A 20754-nucleotide genomic window follows, 5' to 3' on the forward strand; every position below is an offset into this window, starting at 1 on the left:
TTTTTCAATTTTTTTTTTTTAAGGTAGTGGACAAACTAGTGTATCTGGACTTTTGAGTAGTTGAGAATGATATGAGAAACACTTTGAATTAAAACAGGTTAAATGAACCGTACCTTTAACTAGAAGTAGACATGCATCATGCATGTACTTCTTTAGAAGGAAAAAAATCATAATTTATCTTGAAAAGTCAATTACACGTTTAAATTATTATGATGATTTATTACACATCTTTACTATTTAAGATTGAATTAATTCTCCAGAATATATCACCTAAATTATATATATATATATATATAGTATTTTCTGTTATATTTATGTTATAATAAAACTAAATAATATATTTGATTGAACGTTATCTTAAAGAATTTAAAAGAATCAATTCTGATTACTATATTTTTTTGCTTCTTTTTCTAGTAATATACATATTCTAGAAATCATAAATTCGCGAACGTTTATATGTGAATGAGCTACTTGCCCTCTACGAATACTTTCATGGTTGATATATGTATGGACCTATTTGTTTGCCCAAATTTGTACACTACCTATAACCTACTACCTTTTAACACTCATAACTCTATTATTGTTGAGTGTATGGTTTATTCTCTATTTCAAAGTTGTCTATTTTAACCAAAGTTAGTTTAATTTAGATATGATTTGGTTGAAACTTTTTAAAAAATATATATATAATAATTTAAAATTGGAGTTGAAAAATGTTAGTATTTGAAAATTGATAGTTATGTTTAAACATGAAATTTAAATTGAAATTATGTGAGGGAAAACTTGAAAATTTTGTAAAATATATTTTCCAAATAATCAATTAGTCACCTTTATTTGACTATACTAGATAGTAGATGTAAATTTAAAAACAAAGGAAGCTTGCTATTTGAAATAAGTCGTAAATATATATGGGGTGGGGGTGGGTGGGTGGAGGAACTAAAGAAGGAAACAAGATAAGGATTACTATACTTTGTTTTGGATGGTTGTTACGAATGAGAATAAAGTAACGATGCGATCACACCAAATCGGTCGTTATATAGGTCTTTTTGTTGTTACCAAACGATTAATTTAAACGATACGATACAATAAAATTTAAGTAACAATCAAAACAAACAAGGTGTGAGTCTCCTTTGGTATGAGTCGTCTTTGTTAGGAAGCGTTTTACTCCCCAATATGAAACTTTTCGATGTGAATTTAAATTTAATCGAACTCTAATATGAATACCGGAAAATCAAACAAGAGAAAAAATAATTGGAAAGGATAAACATAGTCATTTTGGGATTTGCTTCTCTTCTTCTTGAAAAGTAAAAAGCCTTCACCAGCACGTCACTGGTAAAAATATTATTTTGGAACTTTTCATATTTCTAAATGTTCCCAAATAGAAAATTATAATAATTTTATGTTCAAATACTTTTTCAAAATAATATTTTGAAAAAGTGAAAAATATATCCATGATCAAACGGACACCTAATATTTTTAATCAATTGGTAAAAAAAAATGTTGGCAGCAATGTGGTGTTTGACTATTATTTAAGTCATTCATAATAAGTAAAAAACTTATAAGTTATTCACTTTGAAATAATTTCATATATATGTCGTCTTTCTTTGAACTTCACGCAGTTTCTTTCTATTTTAGCGATATATAATTTTTCAGTCACTACATTTCGAAAGTTAAATAATAATGTTCAAATAATAGACCCTGTGAAATTTCTACAAATTCATTTTACCCCTTTAGACATAATAAATTATAATCAATATCGTTGATGTATATTCATCATCGTATTACAAATATATAATTGATGTGTATAATCGATTAAACATAATTTGATCATTTTTAACCTAAAAATTAACATTAATGATAATTGAGGTCCAACAATAATAGGAGGAAAATTATAAAATATTTTCAATATGCTAGATACACTTTTACTGTTATCAATTTTCAAGCCTAACGATTAAAAAAAATTAAAATTGTCTAAAATCATATAAAGAGATCTGCACGATTTCACACGTGAGAAACTCAACACATTCATTGGGATAATATAATATGTCGATAATTTGTCTCCCATAATGATATGATCGTGACTAATTAAATATCTGTTTTACTGCTTAAATTAATTGTCAAATATTAAGTACTGTTTAGATCTAAGAGGTGACCAACTTTCAACATAATTAAGTGTACTTTTCTTGATCCAATTAGCACATATCTTTAATTAATTAAAAATTTGTCAATGTTACTGCTAAACATCGTTTTCTTTAGCTTAAAATATCATTAAAAAGGTGTTATTCCTAATTTTTTTTTTGGAATAATATGGGATTAAATTGACTAATGTAAAGCAGCCCTTGTGCCAACTTTTTAGTTTTCAAGATTCTCTTTAATATGCCGTATAATTTTGACTAAAATAGAAAAACGTATGGGATTCTAATGATGGCTAATTGATCTTGTCATCTATTATTATAAAAAAAAAAAACTGGAAAAATTACGTAGAAAAATAAACATATGCTATTAATTAGCTAATATACCTATAGTTTGAATTAATTATGATTTACAACTTAATTTTAGCTTTAATTATGTCTCTTGTCCTCTTTTATACATATTCAAATACACATTATACACACACATATATATACACATATATACACTTATATGACATATATACAAATACAATTAGCATCTCTCCACTCTCTGACCTTTCTCGCTCACTCTCTCCTCTCTCTTCCAGTCTCACTCGCCACTCTCCTCCCTCTCCCAATCTCTCTCGCCAGATATACAGATACATATGTATATCAATTATTTATATACAATACATATACAGTTCGTCTCTCTCCACTCTCTGCCCTCTCTCGCTCGCCTCTCTTCTCCCTCTCCCAATCTTGCTGCCTCTCTCCTTCCTATAACATGTAGCTACGAATCATAATTAGCAAACTATAGTTATGAAGCATAATTAAGTTATTTTTAAGTGGCTATATGCGAAAGTTTCCAAAAAAAATTATGTCAAAATTCTAAGGAAATATTTAGTACTCCTTATATATACGTAAGATATCTGAAAACAAAATATAATTTTTTTTTAAATCTTCACTTCTATTTAAATGGTAAGGTAAAGAATTAATGGTCTTATTAGATCATTTCCTCACAAAGGGATCAGTGTATATGGCAATAAGGAATTCTCACTATGGTCTCCGATAATGGTTGAAATATTACGAAAAATATTTAATCATAAAAATTGAAAGAAAATTTAATAGCTTGAGGTGTGTTAAAATATTATTCGTAATGATATTTCATTCGATATAAATATATCACTCAAAATTCAATAAATTCTTCTAGTAAAAGCTAATTTAAGGACATAAACTGACAAACATTCAATATGAAAAAAACTCAGCCTAATACAATTTTGGAGAAAAAAAAAATATAAATCTATTCTTCCTCTTGTAAAGAAGAACACTAAAATTATATGAAGAAATCAAACCTAATAAAATTCAAAAAGTATAATTTAAATTATAGCAAAAATGAAATATCCCCCTTAAATTTAACAGGCATTTTTTGCTTGAATTTTAAATTAAATTATTCTGTATACATTGTCAAATAGTGCAGATTAATATTTACATTTAAAAAATCATGTTATAAAATCAATTTAATAATCAGAGCTCCTAAAAGAACTTGCTTAGCTCACCGTTAATTATTTCATTTCAACAAAAATAAATAGTTAAAATTAAAAAGAAAATCCATTTGTTTTTTAGTATAAAGTTGGACATGAAATGAGCATGGTTGTCCATACGTGAATAAAAAGTCTAATCGAATTTTTTATTTTTTATTTTGGAAATTATTTATACCTAAGTGAATGGTCATAGTCTCATAGAGTATTTAAGAAAATCAATTAATAACATTAACTATAAGTCTATAACTGACATATATATATTGGACTAAATTAGAAAGAGTGAATTAGAAAAAAATAATAATGCATGATTTATTAGAAAGAGTCAAACTATCACCAAGCTTCATCCTGAGTAAAACGAGATAATGCTTAGTTATCTATTAACCTTCTATGTTAGTTCGCAATCTCCAAATATTGTAAAATCATATCCTCAATGAGTTGAAGAATATCATATCTTATTTAATCAAAATCATAATGAGATAATGTTATTGTATTAAAAAAGAAGATAAAAAGATTATTTTACCATCCAAATTCTTTCAATATTATAACCTCCTTACTACAATACAATTACTTAACAAAATTTTCTAACTATTAAAATCTTTTTAAATGCAATAATGTTTTTCTTCTTTCCATATAATATAATACAACCACCCTTATACCATGTGGAGCCAAATAAGATTCATCTTCTCTCTTTCCCTCTCTTCTTTCACTATAAGAAAATACTAAAATTAACTATTAAATTTATCGATAATTTCTAATTAATTCGTCGCTAAAAAGCTCTTCACTAATTTTTTTTTTTTATAATCTATCATTAATAGTGGCAGAGCTAGAAATTTAGTCAATAATGTGCAAATTTTCTTCGCAATTATATTAAAGACATGCAAAAAATTTCAATAATTTTTTTTCACCAAAGGATGTGCACCCACAACCACCCTTCGCCTAATATGACTCCGCATATGACTAAATGATATTCGCACAAACTCTTTATTGACTAATAATGAAATTTTATCTGTCGTTAATTTGTTCCGTTATTTCAATAATTGAAACAGAATATTCTTGATACTATAGTATTCAGCTCCAGTAAAAGTGAAGTCCAAAAAGTAAAAAAATAAAAATAAAAAATAAAACAAAAGAACAAAAAAAAATAAAAAATCTGACAATTAATCCCCACCAAACAGCAACGGGCACCTGCCCCATACTCTTACCGGGCAGGAACAAACTCCGAGGTTACTTCTCACACTCCTTTTTATTACCATTTTACCTCTCTTTTTAACACTTTCCATTACTCAATTTCAACTCCCACCGTCCCCCTCCGCCGTGGTGGGTGGCGCGTGATATTCACTCTCCGGGGGGTTACTTCACTTTCAATGCTAATAGAGAGGTGGTGATGGGGCAGAAATTGAGCTGTGGACAACAATCCAATGAACATGGATTGTTTATTGCAGCCCAAAATGGTGAGGTTGAAAAAGTTGAAGCTATGGTTGATGAAAATCCAAATGTGATTAGACTTACAACTGTTCGTGGGAAGTTCTCTGCACTTCATGTAGCTGCTATTAATGGCCAGATCGAGGTTGGTTTTTCATTTTCTTGAATAAAAATGTAGTCTTTTTTGCTTTATTCGTGACTCGAATTCACAACCTTAGAATTGTTAGAATTGGAAGTAGCTTACTATCCAAGCAACCCCTTTTGTCAGACTAAAAATGTAGTCTTTTTGCTCTCTTGGTAACTCGAATGCATAACCTTATAAATTGGAAAGTGAAGGGTGCTAACCATTGAGCAACCCCTCTTGTTTATTTTTGATGCTTTTATTTAAAGGTAGATCAGTGATGTGGAGGTGCTTATCATTTTAGCTAACCCCTTTTGTCAGATAAAAATGTAGTCTTTACAATCTTGGTTTTTCCTGTTTTTTTTTAAAAGGTGGGGTGTTAATGGTTCTTGATCTTTGATGAGTGATGGTCACCTTAGAATAGGAGGTGAAGGTGCTTATCATTCGAGCAATCCCTTTTGTTAGAAAAAAATGTAGTCTTTACAATCTTGGTTTTTCCTGTTTTTTTTAAAGGTGGGGTGGGGTGTTAATGGTTCTTGATCTTTGATGAGTGATGTAACCTTAAAGTGGGAGGTGGACGTGGAGGGTGTTTATCGTTTGAGCAACCCTTTTGTCAGGAAAAAAATGTATTCTTTACAGTCTTGTTTTTCCCTTGTTTTTGTTTGTAATGATTGTTGATCTTTGATGAGTGATTTTGGATAGGTTCTGTGTATGCTTTTGGATCGTGGGGTTAATCCAGACATCTTGAATCGCCACAAACAGGTATTTAGTAGTAGTTGTGAATTGTGATTCATGTGTTCCTAGTGTATTTTGCCAATTGTGTATTCAAATTCTCAAGAAGTTTCACTTTGTGATGTTCATTTGATTGAAAAATTGTAAACTTTGTAGCATTTTGGAATGATAATCATTGAAATGTGTTTTTTTTTTTTTTTGCTGTTTTGATTTGTGTGACTGTGACTTGCTTCAGACTCCATTAATGTTAGCTGCTATGCATGGAAATGTGTCCTGCGTGGAGAGGCTAATTCAGCTAGGTGCTAATGTATGTGAATTTCGTTTGTGATAGTTTCTTTGACTGATTGAGATGGGTTGTTAATTGGTAATTCTTCGTATGTTATTAGATTTTAATGTTTGATTCACTACATGGAAGAACTTGTCTGCATTATGCTGCTTACCATGGCCACTCTGACTGCCTACAATCTATCCTTGCATCCGCTCATTCAGCTCCTGTTGCTCAATCTTGGTAAATTTCTAGTTCCTTCGACTCTGCTCTCCTTTGCTTTTCGTGTCAAGTGTACAACTATAGTTTAGTGAGATTTACTTTTAAAGCCAGGATTTTTTTTCAGTCTTACTTGTCAAAGTCCCCTATTTGAGCATCAGGTGCATTGCGCTATTTTATTAATGAATTGCAATATGTTAATTCGAGTGCAGGGGATTTGCGAGATTCGTGAACATAAGAGATGGAAGTGGTGCAGCCCCATTGCATTTAGCAGCCCGTCATGGTAGACCAGCATGTGTCCGGATTCTTCTAAGCAATGAGGCTCTTGTCTGTGCTTCTAGTGGTGGCTATGGGTATTAAAACTCTCCATGAGTTGCTTTTACTTAAATACTACTGTATGTTGAAGGTTAATTGACATTAAAGATTTTGCAGCCGTCCAGGAAGTACTCCACTGCATTTAGCAGCTCGAGAAGGTTCTTTGGACTGTGTACGTGAGTTACTTGCTTGGGGTGCAGATCGACTTTATAGAGATTCTTCTGGGTGAGCTCATAGCTTCTTTAACCCTTCCCTTAACTGTCATTTTCCATATCCTTCCAGTTCTTTTTGTGTATTATTCAGTTCTTTGCAAGTAATCCGTCTTTTGATGTGAAACTGATCGGCTGTAAATGGAATGTGTACAGGCGAATTCCATACATAGTTGCTTTGAAGAACAAGCATGAAGCATGTGCTGCTCTTTTGAATCCATCATCTCCGGAGCCTTTGACATGGCCATCGCCTTTGAAGTTCATTACTGAGCTTGACGCCGAGGCAAAAGCTTTACTAGAAAATGCTCTGATCGAGGCCAACAAAGATAGAGAGAAGTTGATATTGGAAAAAACAGCTGTCTCACAAATATCACTTTCGCATTGTGATTCTGGCCTTGAGAGTGATGACTTTGAGGTAACGAGTCTCATTCCCAATAATTTTTTTTAATAACTATTCTGCATCGGCGGCTGCAATTGTTTGTCTGGGCTTGTCAAATATTTTGATATGTTCAGCAGATTGTTGATATGAGTAGCATTTTTCCCAGGTACAATGAAAGAGCTTTCATTTGAGAATAAATAAATGGTTTTACGTATAGGGTTGTAAATTTGTTGCTTATATGCAATCCTGTTGTCCTTCATGGACTCCACATCCGCAACCAACTTGTCAGTAGGTACATATTCTGATTCTTAGTTCACAACATACTGATATTGTGAACCAAGAATCAGAAAATGAACATGCTGATGGGATGAACGAGTTAGGAGCTGATGTGGAGTCCACCAAGGAGGCTATGGAGGGTAATATTGGAAGGGGAAAACGAGCAAGACAAAGGCCGTCAAAAGTTGCGTGATTATGTAGTGGGAAGTGGGGTGATGTTGTTATAGGAGTTAGTTATATAAAAGGAAAGGCTAGGACAAATGTTCTTTCTTTCAGTGTTCTCCTGCAATTCTACGTCAGATTTGTCGCTGTAATTTCCCTTGAATATCAACACAAATCGTTTCTGGTGTGGTTGAGTGATACAAACAACATCAACATACATATCCAGTGTAATCCCACATGTGGGGTTGAGTGATATTAGTAGAAATTACTACAAATCCTTCCTATAGTGATATAACTTGCCTCTGGAGAACTTACAAAGCTGGTAGGGAGATATCTTATTAGAATGTGTAGGCACTCGGAAGGGGGAGCTTTGGAGCGATGGTAAAGTCCGTGTGACCTACAGGTCATGAGTTTAAGCCATGAAATCTATCACTTATGCTTAGAGTAAGCTGCCTACATCACACCCCTTGGCAGTATGACCCTAATCACGGAGTCATAAATTTGCTTCACATTTGAATCGGTGATAGTCATTTATCTTGCATCAAGAACTCATCTGGATTAATTATAGACGAACATAATGGAGCTTAAGTACTGCATTTGTATTTGACCTTTACTATGAATCTTCTTTTAACAACTCCATGTTTTTCATTTCCAAACAGGGCAGTGATCTTGAGCTATGTTGCATCTGCTTTGAGCAGGCATGCACGATTGAGATACAAAAGTGCGGTCATCAGATGTGTGCTCATTGCACTCTGGCCTTATGTTGCCACAATAAACCCAATCCAGCTAGCAATAGTGAGAAGGTTCCTTTATGCCCCTTTTGCCGGAGTGATATCACTCATTTAGTCGTTGTCCAGAATAAAATCGACACTTATGAAGAGGTATCGAGTCCCTCAAGGCCAAGAAAATCAAGAACGTCTTTCAGTCTTACTGAAGGCGGCAGCAGCAGCAGCAGTAGTAGCACCAGCTTGAAAGTTTTGTCACCCTTAACCTCATTTGGGAAGTTGGGTTGTCGCCATTCAGGCAAAATCAGTGCTGAGTGCATTGAAGCGTTTGCTAAGCCTTAAGATGATAGTAACTGTTCGTCTATTCTCTGTGAAATATATTAAATCTTGAACATCCTTTGCTCAATCATAGATTTAGACTAATCACAGTCTAAATCGAGCTAGCGAGGAGGCATGTTATACCTTATATATTGTATATCTATATATCTATTTGGGGGGGGGGGTTGGGGGGGGGGGGGTACTTTTAAGCTGTTCCAATAGTTGCTCAACTATACCCCTTTACAAATTGAAGGGGTATGATTATGATGCTGGCTGCCTATGGGCAGTTGATTGAAGAATTTTTGTAGTGATTCCATCTTTGAGACAATGTTATTGGACTTGTTGGATCTATGAAACAAATGCCTCTAGTTGTTTATGCCATCCCTTTTTGTTCAGCGGGGAAGCTTGAAATTTCACTTTTTAGTAAGGACGACAAATAAAATTGACAAAAAAGAGTACATATAATAATTTGACACTTTCTATAAAGATTTTGAAAACACTTTTAAACATGTTTTGAAGTGCTTTTACGTAGATAAATTAATCACAACACTTCTTTTAATGATATACATTAGCATTAATAAATCGTAAACTTTAGGCATGTTCCAATTAAGATTGATGTATATAGTTATATGATGTGAAATATTTTATGCGGTTGTACAAATTTTTTTTTCATAATTATATCTAATCAAGTTTTCTTTTTTACGGATTGCCCCTATCTCGGAGTGATATGTAATGTTTGCCATTAAATAGAATGTCCTTCCAATTTTCCTCATATTACTCATTCATGAAAATTTGTGGGACAAAATACCTTTAACTATGACAAGACATATGATTAGAGAACTTTTGCTTTGTCAGGCTACTTTGTATATACTCCCTCCGTCCCTATTTACTTGTCCATATTTCCTTTTTTAGTTGTCCCTATTTAGTTGTCCATTTTGACAAATCAAGAAAGGACAACAAATTTTTTCCTATTATACCCTTATTTACACTTCTTGAAAATTATAAAAGTGTATGTTGTTTCCCTCCAATTTATTTCACTTGAATTCAAATAAGTGGTTGTAATTTTGAAGTGAAAAGTTGTCATAAGGGTAAAATTGTAACTTCACTGTGCTAATCATTGTTGCCTTAATCTGTGTGCCATTTCTAAAGTGGACAACTAAAAAGGGACGGAGGGAGTAGTATCTAATTCTCAAGACATAAGTTTAGAGAACTTTTGATTTGTCGACAATTTTTTTTTGTAGGAATAAGTTATTTTTTTGAAGACATAACTTTATCGTTTTTGAAACTAAATTTATATCTCTATTCGCATAAATTGTGTAAGAATTAAGTTATACTTTGTAAGATATAACTTGTGGGTAATAAACTTGTAAAAGCATTATGCTCCGAAGTTGAACTTATGCCTTGTAAGGTATAACTTGTGGGTTATGAATTGAACTTATGTCTGTAAGGATCTAAGTTTTGTAGACATTAAGCGGCATACCTTGTGATATATCATGATATGAAAATATAAACTTTTACTTTTGTGATTTTTATCCCCTGATGTCAGGGTTATTTCCATTCACCTTTTTCATTATTTAAAGTGTTAAAAGAGCGAAAATTAAAGATCATAAATTTGAAGGGTAAAATTAAGAGATCACCCTTAAATAGGGGCATTCGTGCAAATGTCCTGTATCTAATAAAAATAATTCGAGTGTCTAAATAAAATTTAATGACAACGCTAAAATGTTTTGAATTTACTTGTCTTTTAGTAATTTTTTGAATTAAGTATATAGTATTGCCTTGATTAATTTGAAGTGGTCTGGAATCCAATAGGACTGAGTTTTTTCAGAATATTTTGAATTATGAGAAACTCCAAAAAAATTGTAACAAGCTTATAAACTTTTTCATAATAGATTGTTAAAATTTTCTTCTATTTTTACCTTTTAATTGAATTTCCTAATTAATAAGGATAACAATAAAAAATAATATCTAATTAATGTCTTGATATTCTTTTCTTAAAGAATATGCAATACCTCAATAATTCACTTATTTTGAAATAAAGAAAATATTAATTAGAAATTATTATAAAAATCATAAATTTAAAATTCTGAATTAGCTTGTATTAAAGCTAAAAACAAAGTAATGTAATTAAGAATCTAAGATGTTGAATGAAAATTGATTTACTACTATTCCAATGACAATAACAAATGCTCAAGAATCAAGATTCCAATCCACACAACCCCCACCTTAAATTAAACCAAATTTAATTTTCCATCCCAAGAAGACAACAAAAATATGATAATAATAAAATTACACAACAATTAAAAATCAATCAATGAACTAAATGTCCACATAAACATGAGAAAATTAAAGGACTTCCATGATTACCATTTTGATCATTTTGCTCAAATAGCCCTTTTTTTGACTCATCATCATTATCATGAGGAGGAGCAATTTGGCCACTAATGAACAATGAATTATTGTTCACATTTGAATGATCATGATCTAATAATTGATTAAAATCATCAACTCCATAATTATTATTATTATTAGCAGCTGCTTTTCTCTCTTCTTCAAGAAAATGGCCTAAAGATGGAGAAGGATTAATGTTGTTAATGTTAACTGCATCAGTAGTTAATTTTGAGCAAAGTGAAAATAACCAAGTTTTTGATTTGTTAATATTAATATTAATATTAATATTCTTCTTGTTGTTCTTGTCCCTTATTTTGGTTTCCACAATTGTTCTTCTTCTTGTTGATCTTCTTGAAAACTCTAGAATACTTGTAATTCCAATGAGGCTTCCTAAAGTTATGCTTTTGTCATGAAAGAATGTTGTAGTAGTAGACTGCAACAACCAACGAATAAGAAAATAACTTTTTCAGATCTCTTACGTATAAAAAAAATATACATCTCTAAAAGAAAAATCATAAAAGAGAAAAGTTGAATATATTGACCAACCTTTAAATTTATCAGTAAAGTTTATTTAGGTACTTGAATCATGGTATGTTTTTATTTTTATTCAAAATTTTGGAATTTTTTTTGCATGTGCTCTCAATCAGTCATTATATAAAAGAGTAAACCACTTAAAATATATCACTTAGCTTCTTGTAATTATTCATATTAGTCTCAATAATCTGTAGAATCTCAGGCCTATTCTAATTGATATGTATAACTAAAGAAAAATGCATATCTACGTTAGAGAACACATGCATAAACTTTTCTAAAATATAAATCCAAAGTGTTTAATAAAAATATTTCATTGAAATGGATTATTATTTGAATATTTAAGTAAAATTTACTGACTTATTTAACATATTGTCAACATATTATACTCTAATATATATAGAGAAAAAAGAAAGAGGATATTTTGTGTAAAATATTACTCTTTTTTCTCTCTGAAAGACTTGAGAAACATAATAATTGTAAGGCCATGTGTAAAGAGTAAAGTGCTATATCTCCCCTTCCACTTTTTGATAAGACATTGACCCCATTGTGAATATAACATGAAAAAAATAAAAAATCATGCATACTTTTATTAAAAAATAAATAACACCATAAATGGGTGTCATAAAATATAATTAGATTCCTTCACATTTAATTAAAAATGTTAAATTCGAGTAAAAAATAAAACCAAAATACTAATATAAAGTGTTTTAGCGTAATAAATTTCAGATATCAGATGATTAAATCTAAAAGGAAAGACAACTTTCACATATCACTTTGATTCCTTATTGATGTATTCTCAACCAATTAGAGTGTTTTTAAGGCCAATATTTGTTCATTTTTAGTTATTTCTAATTTTGGATATAAAGAATATTCTTTAAGAAAAAAAAAAGTGTACAAACCTCAGTATCAAGATCAGAAGAAGAATGAGAGGAAGAAGAGGGAGAAACAGTCATCAAAGTATTGAATGAAATTGATCCATTAAATCCATGATTTCTCACATTTAATGGTTGAAGCCCAAGTGGCCAACCTTCATCCTGCAATATCATATCATCCAAACTTAAAATCAATAAAAAAAATCTTCCAAAAGAAATATGTTAAAGAAATTTCATTTTGATGTTAGTGAGGGGAAAAAGAAGATCAACTTATAGTCTAGTAGTATCAGTAAAAGTCATTTATATACTAGGTGTTAGTTCGATTCTGATAATATCGGTTTACGTCTAGTAATATTCATGAGAATCATTATACAATAAATGTAAGTTCGATTCTCATTCCCTCTTTTCCCTCCTAATGTAATAGGAAAAGATCAAAGACAAAAGAGTGACTATTACGAACTTACAGTCTAGTAGTGTTAATGAGAATCATTGTATAGTAGATGCCAGTTCGATTCTCATTGCCCTCTTTCCCCTCCTAATGTAATAGGAAAAGATCAAGGACAAAAGAGGAGTGACTATTACGAACTTACAGTCTAGTAGTATCGATGAGAATCATTATATAATAGGTGTCAGTTCGATTCTCACAATATTGGTTTCCTTCTCATTCTCTCTTTTCCCCCTCATGTAATGGACAAAAATTGAAGAAAAAAAATTAAGGACAAAGGAGTATACCTGTTGAGCCATGGATTTCCTTGATTGTTGATTTGAAGAGAGATTGATTGATTGATGGATTTAAAGATTAACTAAAAATTAGGGGGGATAATGAGAGTGAAAAAGAATTAATTGTCAACTTCATAAGTTTAGTTTATATCCTTTCTTTCTCTGAACAACAAAAGATAGAAAAGAAAAGTATTTATACAAGAATGTGGTGGCACTGAGAACTAATAATAATAGCATCTTCCAAAGAAAAGTAAGTTTGGTTGGTGGGACTGCACACCCTCAATTAGAAATCCATAGTTCAAGTCCTGGATATGAAGAAAAATCTTGTGGGGAGCGTTATCGTTAAATGGGTGAGATTTGAATTTAGTTAGGACTTCAATGTAATTTTCGGACACCGGAAAGTAGGGGTGTACATGACCGGGTTGGTTTAGGTTTTTCAAATATCAAACCAAACCATTTGTGTCGGATTTTTAAATCTATAAACCAAACCAAATCAATAAAACTCGAGTTTTTCAACCTAGGGTTTTTTCCGGTAAAGTATTCATACAAACATATAATTTACTTGTACTTCAAATATTTCTTTAGTCCTACCAAAATACAACTATCTAAGGTGTTTCTTAAGAAAATAACACAAAATATGATATGAGTAATGACACTAAAATATCCAACAAAAAAATAATAATAATAATGAAATCGCGTAAAACAAATATTGCAAATTAACAAGTCATAATGAAAATGATCATAATTTAAAAGTACTAAATCATGCTAAAATAAGTTTAGTAAGTATTAATTACATGACTAAATATTAAAGGAAATTAAAATTAGATTATGTATTTGAATTGTCTAAACCAATATAAAACCAAAGAACAAATATTCAATATTATTATCATTCTTAGTGTTGAATTGATTTTCTTTTTGCATTAGTATTAATTTGATTTTTATTTAAGCTTTATTATAATTACCAATATCTGTTGACTATAATTTTTATTGAACCATTCAGAATTCTAAGTTTCAAACTTGAAATAATATATTAAAAGATAAAAACTATGAAAAAGTATAAGAAATATTTAAAAATTATATCAACGTAAATATTTTTATGTATAAAATAAAATTTTAAAATTATATATATGATCTCGGGTTGTTTTTTTTTAGTTAAAACCAAACCAACCCAAATATAGTCAATTTTTTTTCAATACCAAACCAAGTCAAATCAATCACTAATCGAATTTTTTTTCTCGATTTGCGTTTTGATTCGGTTTTGTACACCTCTACCGAAAAGAAAAAGAATAAAAGAAGAGATTGGTCTATGACTGTCTCTTGGGTACGAGGGCCATGGTTAGTACAATGTAGTTACCCCTTTATTTTTTTATTTTATTTTTGTAACGGATTACCTTATGTGTAACTTAATTTTTTTCCCTTCTAAATATCTATTATTTGTGATTTTTCGTACACCTCAATTATTTTATTAACATGGGTGGATGTAGGTTTTTATTTACGAGTTTGGATTCTCTCATCAAGTGCTTATTATCTCCTTCCTAGCATAATTGTCAATTAATTTTATTTGCTAAAACTTAAAATATATAGAAAAAATCATTTAATTTAAACTCTAATCTTCATTATTTGTGTCAATTTCGTTAATTATTAGGTCACATCTTGATTGCTTTTATTTATATGATAAACCATACATAGTTCACTTCCGGCCGAGGTTAGGGGTCTTTTAAGAATGAATAAACTTCACTTGCCTTCCTTCAGGAGAAGACCAAAAAAGGCCTCTTTCTGGCACTACGACCCTCCATAAGTCATTTCATCGCTTGTTTCTTCCGTGTGCTACATTCTAGGTGTTTTATTTGGGTGCATCACATGGGAGATTAATGACTTAAGATCCTTTTCTGATCATAATCTCTATTAGGATATTTTTTGTATTCTATGATGTAAAAGGAGGTAAGGCTCGATGTCCCCCTCCAACTCATGTATTTTTATATATATGTAGTGAAATGGATATGGTAGGGGTCTTGCCAAAGCCCCCCCATCACACAGGAGGTGAACACTTCTGTGCGAATGGTTTTTTGGTAAAAAAAAAAAAAAAACCATACATAGTTGCAAAGCTTTTTGGTTGAACCCCATCAATCGTTAGTAAAGGATATAGAGTCATCATAATTCATAGCTAAAAAGTCTTTACATTTGCTGTCAAGGTATTGTTATTTGTCCTTTTTATCCCAATTTAAGACTAATTATGATTTGCTAAACTCACATGGTCAAAGTTGACACAGTTACTAAAGTGAGAATTTAATAGAATTTTTACATAGTATTAGTTCAAAGTAAAGCGTCCAAAAAAATAATTGTCAATCATGAAAAGTTTTAAAAGAAACCAAAAAATAGCTTATCAAAAGTATTGTACATTAAAAGCTTAGCCCATATATTATAGAACAAAATAATTAATTAGAAAATGCAAAGGTTAAGAAGTAAAGAATTAACTCTTACAATGCCAAGATATAGGCAATCGATTGAAAAATTATCCACACCCGCTATTTATATCAAAATATTCTAATTTTTGTTTTTAACAAGATGACAATTTATCCACATATTCATATCAAGTATTATTGATTTGAGGTTAACATCTCGTGCAGAAAAATCTATGATCTGTACTTCTTCAATAGACATTTCAAGGGCATTTCACTATGAAAATAGTGAGTATTTGAAAAAAGTACTTTTGTTTTCAAAGTAAAAAATGATATTAGAACTATAAATACAAATAAGAGACGTTTTTGAATTTTTGTGAGTTTTGGAGTTCCCAAAATTCAACTTCAAGTTGAATTCCACTAATTTGTTTTCCGAAAGGAAGGAGAAAATAGGGAAGGAGTTTATAAGGTAGGAGAATCGAGCCCTCACCAACAAGGTGAAAGTTCACGTAGTCAACTAACTAAGATATTAAATTCTTATGTCGGAGTTCAACTCCGAGAAATAAGTAAAAAGAACTTCGTGACCAAACCCCCACAGTCATTTTTAAAATAAGTTACTATGGGGCAAATAGATCACAGTCTTCAAGTACGGCGATGTCAACGGAGATCATTAATAGGAGTGTCACCATCTCAATAATATAATATACACAATACTCGAAATATACGTCTAATTTAACAAGAGCAACTGTCGGTGTGTCAGATCTAAAAAACCATTCTACCAGACTACCCCAGTTGCCCATTTTCACATTGCCACTAAAAAGAAAAAATGTGACAATTTGGGTCAAAAGGTGAAGATAGGGTCTGATGAAGACAAGCTTACTGTCAATTTATGGTATATAATGCCAAATAAAAATGTCATTTTATATAAATCAAACATGGACAAGTATAGCTATAAAATTTGGAAGTCCATGCTGCTGCCTGGTGTATTATTGCACGATTGAAAGTAGGTATCATGCCAAGGAGACAATAAACAACAACATATCCAGTGCAAACCGACAAGCAAGGTATGAGGGAGTAGAAAATACGCAGACCTTATCCTATCTTAGTGGGGTAGAGAGTTGTTTCCAATAGATCCTCTGCTCAAAATTACTAGGTAAACTACTACAGATATTACAAGTACACTGGGAGTGTACTACAGTACATACTTCTTTCTATACTTGATTCCATGAGTTTTAATATAACCCAATCTCAATTTTGCCTGTGAATTCTCCTCTTGGTCAATAGAACTGCAAATGACTTAGATATAGAGTACCTTATGGAATACTTACTGTATCATTATTTTACCCATTAGTACTCTGGCCCATTCCAGGTCGATATTCTCCAATTCCAAGCAAGTCCTGTAAATTTTTAAACTAATTGAGTTGCTTAACAAACTAATTTACAAAAGTTGGAGAATTGATTCTTATTGGAAGGAACAAATTGTCCAAACAGCAGAGAGTGAATGGTACAAATAGAGATGACTGGCAAGAACAAAGATAAGGTTAGTATGCCACGGAGTACGGACCATGCACTTTCAATAAGCAAAATGCATGCATGATTTCTCGAAAAAGAACATTGATAGAAGACTACCATATTCTTCTTCTTAGTGGGATTTCACACTGTCAAACTCATATATAGATTTTGGGCTTAGCAAAATCCCAAAAACTAGCTCACATAAGGTGAGAATTACTCAAGTCCTTACAAGGAGACAACAACTCATAACCTCTACCAATATGGGTCACATAGTAACCCCTTCCTCCAGCACCCAAGGTTGGACATATGGTGCGTGGACAATATGATATGGGAACCAAGAATATGAATGGGTCAGTCTCTTATATCATATTTTAAAAGGATGAACCTCGAGCCTAATTCAACCCCAAAAACTAGTTCAAGGGGTAAAAATAAGGAGATAACAGCTCATTTCCTCCACTAATGTGGAACACAGTAACTTGATATTTGAATAATGCTTGTACAGAATAATAAAGGCGTTGCAGGAATTTCCCTTTTTGTTAGGATGAACTGCAGAGAAAATGAGCCAAGACAGTGGAGATAATCTGACTCTAGAAAAAGTGCTGGGGTTATCACATTAAAATCAAAGAAGTTTTATTACTCTAGCTGATCCATGCACCTAATATGGTAGAAACAACACACCCTACCCACAAAGAACAACAAATTCACGTAAAGTGCGATCTGCATTTGCAGGAAATCAACAACAATAAATTCTAAAACCATTAAAGAACTTGTTCCACAAACAAAATAAGCAGTGAGCAAGAGTGAGAACGAATAAATTGAATTAAACGAGGAAAAGTAACTTATCATTTACAGGGTTCCTATGGAAGGAAATCTATGTACCTGACATGCTTTATTTTTTGCTCTGGTTTCTGCTGTGCTGGGAATGTCATGATTTGGTTTTAGAAACTTCTTCTCTCGCCGCTCACATGATCCCCATCCATCTGAGAACCTACCACCCCTATGAATGAAACAAAGAAAGGGACAGATGGAAAAAAATCTAGCATAGCAACACATTTGAATAGGAATAGTTGGTGAACCAAAAGAACTTACTGCATATGCGCCCGGACTATAAATTCAGCACGCAGGACATTACGGTTGTCATCAAACTCAATGGTCTTGTCTTTAATTTCATATGATAGATTGAAGTAAAAAGATATCTTCCTCCAACCTGCACAAAAATTGATTTCGATCACATAGTTTTACTGAGAGTAGAAGAAACCAACAACCCAAGTCTAATAACATACCAGTTTTTTTTTATGAAGGGATGTCCCGAAATCATAGTGTAGTCACTTTTCTCCAGAATCTGTGAAATGTTTAATTGTTTAAGCCCTGATGAAATCACATTCATGTATACAAAAAACTTCATGACGAAACAACAGCTGTAATTGCTGATAATCATACACGTTAACAAAAACTGACAGGCAGTGTAGTTCTATTTATCTTGAAGGGGACTTGTAACAAGTTATTCTCGAAAAGGTGCAGACATTGCTCAGATTTTGAGAGATAGTCAAGTTATACCTAGACATTTAATGATTTTTCGCACAATGATTTGCTGATTCAATTTAAGCATAAAATTCTGATTCCTCATCAATTCCTTGTAATTATCCATAGTTTCTCTTGATTCATCTTTCCTTCAGTTATTACCAAGTACCAAGTTTGTTTAAGAGGCTAAAGTACTTCCATTACCATTAAAAAATTGAGAGATACATTTCTTGTGATGGCAAAAGAAGCAAAATGTTCAATGAGGAAATTAGACAAGTGACATGATGTACTTGAGCTGAGGGTCCTCCGGAAACAGCCTCTCTACCTCCACGAGGTAGTGGTAAGGTCTGCGTACAATCTACCCTCCCCAGACCCCACGTAGTGGGATTTCACTGGGTATGTTGTTGTTGTTGTTTTGACAAGTCTGTCACCAAGAAAGCAATAGTGGGAAAATGGGAACGGACCCTTACAAATCTACGAATAGCATACATCTTACTCGCGCCCTTAATGCAAAATAGGTGAAGATGAGGATTACAAACGAGTAGACACAATAACTTGGAGAGCTTTCTCTTCAAGTGCACTAAAGTAGCTCAAAGATCAGAAAGCAAAGTTACAACTGACATCTACATTGAGCAAGAGGCTAATATGGACTGTCAATTTTTATGTGAATCAAAAAATTGAGCTCGCATAACAACAGGTAATATACCAAATTCATATTAAATTTCAGATCAAACAGAATCATTTATCATGCCAAAACACTCTATCTGTGCAGCTCTTAAGCAATTTGGATACACTTATATCTAAAAAATTGGCTAAACTTTTGATAAACGTACTATCTAATGCTGGAAATATGACATAGTACAGTGAAAATTGATCAATTTACCGCCATCGCTGCATTTTGATACTCCTTGAACAGAGAAACGGATGGAAATGGACCAGCCAAGCTATGCCTAACGACGCCATCTCTATCCTCACGCTGTCCATGACTCATTGTAGCCACCAGCGAACACTCCGAAACAATCGGACTGTTATACCTCTGATCATACTCCATCACCGGAGCCGGAGACCTCGTCACCGGCGACGAATAACTCGTCACAGCCGGATCTCTCTGCACGTGCTTAACTACCGCCATCGGATTCGGACTCGTCTTGCTCAGTCCCGAAACGCAGTTAGAATCTGACCTGGACATTTTCTGCGGCCGGTGATTTAGTACCTCTCCGTTATGGTGATGATTTTGGAAGTTTCTAGGGGTTTTGCCGAGCCTAGATTGTGGAGAAGGATTTGAGCTAGGAAAAGGCCTAATTGGAGAGTGATTGTTAGGTAGCGGTTTGCTGTACTTAGTGACGGCGGTGGTGGAGGAGGCGGCAGCGGCGGCGGAATCAATCACCGCCCATAATGCAGCGTCGTCTAGATCCTTGTCGTCGATTGCGTAATTGATCGGAGAATCCATTTTATTCTTCAGAGATGTAAAACTTTCTCCAGAAGTTTGTGCTCAACTTTGCGGATTTGGAAATGTGAGTCGGAACCTTACCGCCTAGTGCCAGAATTCAAATTTAAAATAGCTTATACGTGTCGGTTCGTCTTTAACAATTTACGTGACATTTATCAGATTTCGAGATTTAAATAAGTTTTTCTTTGACCTTATTTCAAGTCGTACTTGTGATTTTTCTCTAGTTTTGTCTTTCTTTGTTAAAACACTCACGTTATTTCCGCATTGACCTATGTGCTTAAAGCCACAACGGATCTTAGAGTTTGTTTGTGCTTTTCGCCTTTGATATCCCGTCATTGCTTTTGAACATCCCTAGTTATTGTTGTTTCAGGAAGGGAGCGACGGTAAAGTTATCTCTGTGTGATCTATAGGTCACGAGTTTGTGCCTGGAAAGCACCACTTGCATTAGGATAGACTGTCTACATCACACACCTTGAGATGTTCTAAAAGTAAACTGTGCCAATGAAATTTCTCATGTATTCGATATTTGTAACACTTGTAATGAAAACAAAGGTTTGCACAAT

General features: G+C 32.4%; 3 protein-coding genes across 3 annotated transcripts; 1 reads left to right on the forward strand and 2 right to left on the reverse strand.

Moving 5' to 3' along the window:
* Window positions 1–4899: 4899 nt before the first annotated feature.
* LOC125825771 (putative E3 ubiquitin-protein ligase XBAT31) lies at window positions 4900–8985 on the forward strand. Its single transcript, XM_049505074.1, has 8 exons — window positions 4900–5216; window positions 5895–5954; window positions 6160–6231; window positions 6311–6432; window positions 6621–6761; window positions 6841–6948; window positions 7089–7347; window positions 8409–8985. The coding sequence occupies exons 1-8, from the start codon at window positions 5034–5036 to the stop codon at window positions 8814–8816; spliced, it is 1353 nt and encodes a 450-aa protein (XP_049361031.1). The 5' UTR covers window positions 4900–5033; the 3' UTR covers window positions 8817–8985.
* A 2086-nt stretch (window positions 8986–11071) lies between these two features.
* LOC125825876 (uncharacterized protein At3g17950) lies at window positions 11072–12763 on the reverse strand. The gene is made up of 2 exons (XM_049505172.1): window positions 12617–12763; window positions 11072–11616 (listed from the first exon to the last, which is right to left on the reverse strand). The coding sequence occupies exons 1-2, from the start codon at window positions 12761–12763 to the stop codon at window positions 11104–11106; spliced, it is 660 nt and encodes a 219-aa protein (XP_049361129.1). The 3' UTR covers window positions 11072–11103.
* Window positions 12764–16891: 4128 nt separating this feature from the next.
* Window positions 16892–20262, reverse strand: LOC125825986 (uncharacterized). The gene is made up of 5 exons (XM_049505282.1): window positions 19625–20262; window positions 18508–18562; window positions 18310–18430; window positions 18100–18217; window positions 16892–17105 (listed from the first exon to the last, which is right to left on the reverse strand). The coding sequence occupies exons 1-5, from the start codon at window positions 20189–20191 to the stop codon at window positions 17049–17051; spliced, it is 918 nt and encodes a 305-aa protein (XP_049361239.1). The 5' UTR covers window positions 20192–20262; the 3' UTR covers window positions 16892–17048.
* Between the last annotated feature and the right edge of the window lie 492 nt (window positions 20263–20754).

This window comes from Solanum verrucosum, unplaced genomic scaffold (genome assembly GCF_900185275.1).
Source record: "Solanum verrucosum unplaced genomic scaffold, falcon-dt-bn FXZP01000125.1, whole genome shotgun sequence".
Classification (NCBI taxonomy): domain Eukaryota; kingdom Viridiplantae; phylum Streptophyta; class Magnoliopsida; order Solanales; family Solanaceae; genus Solanum; species Solanum verrucosum.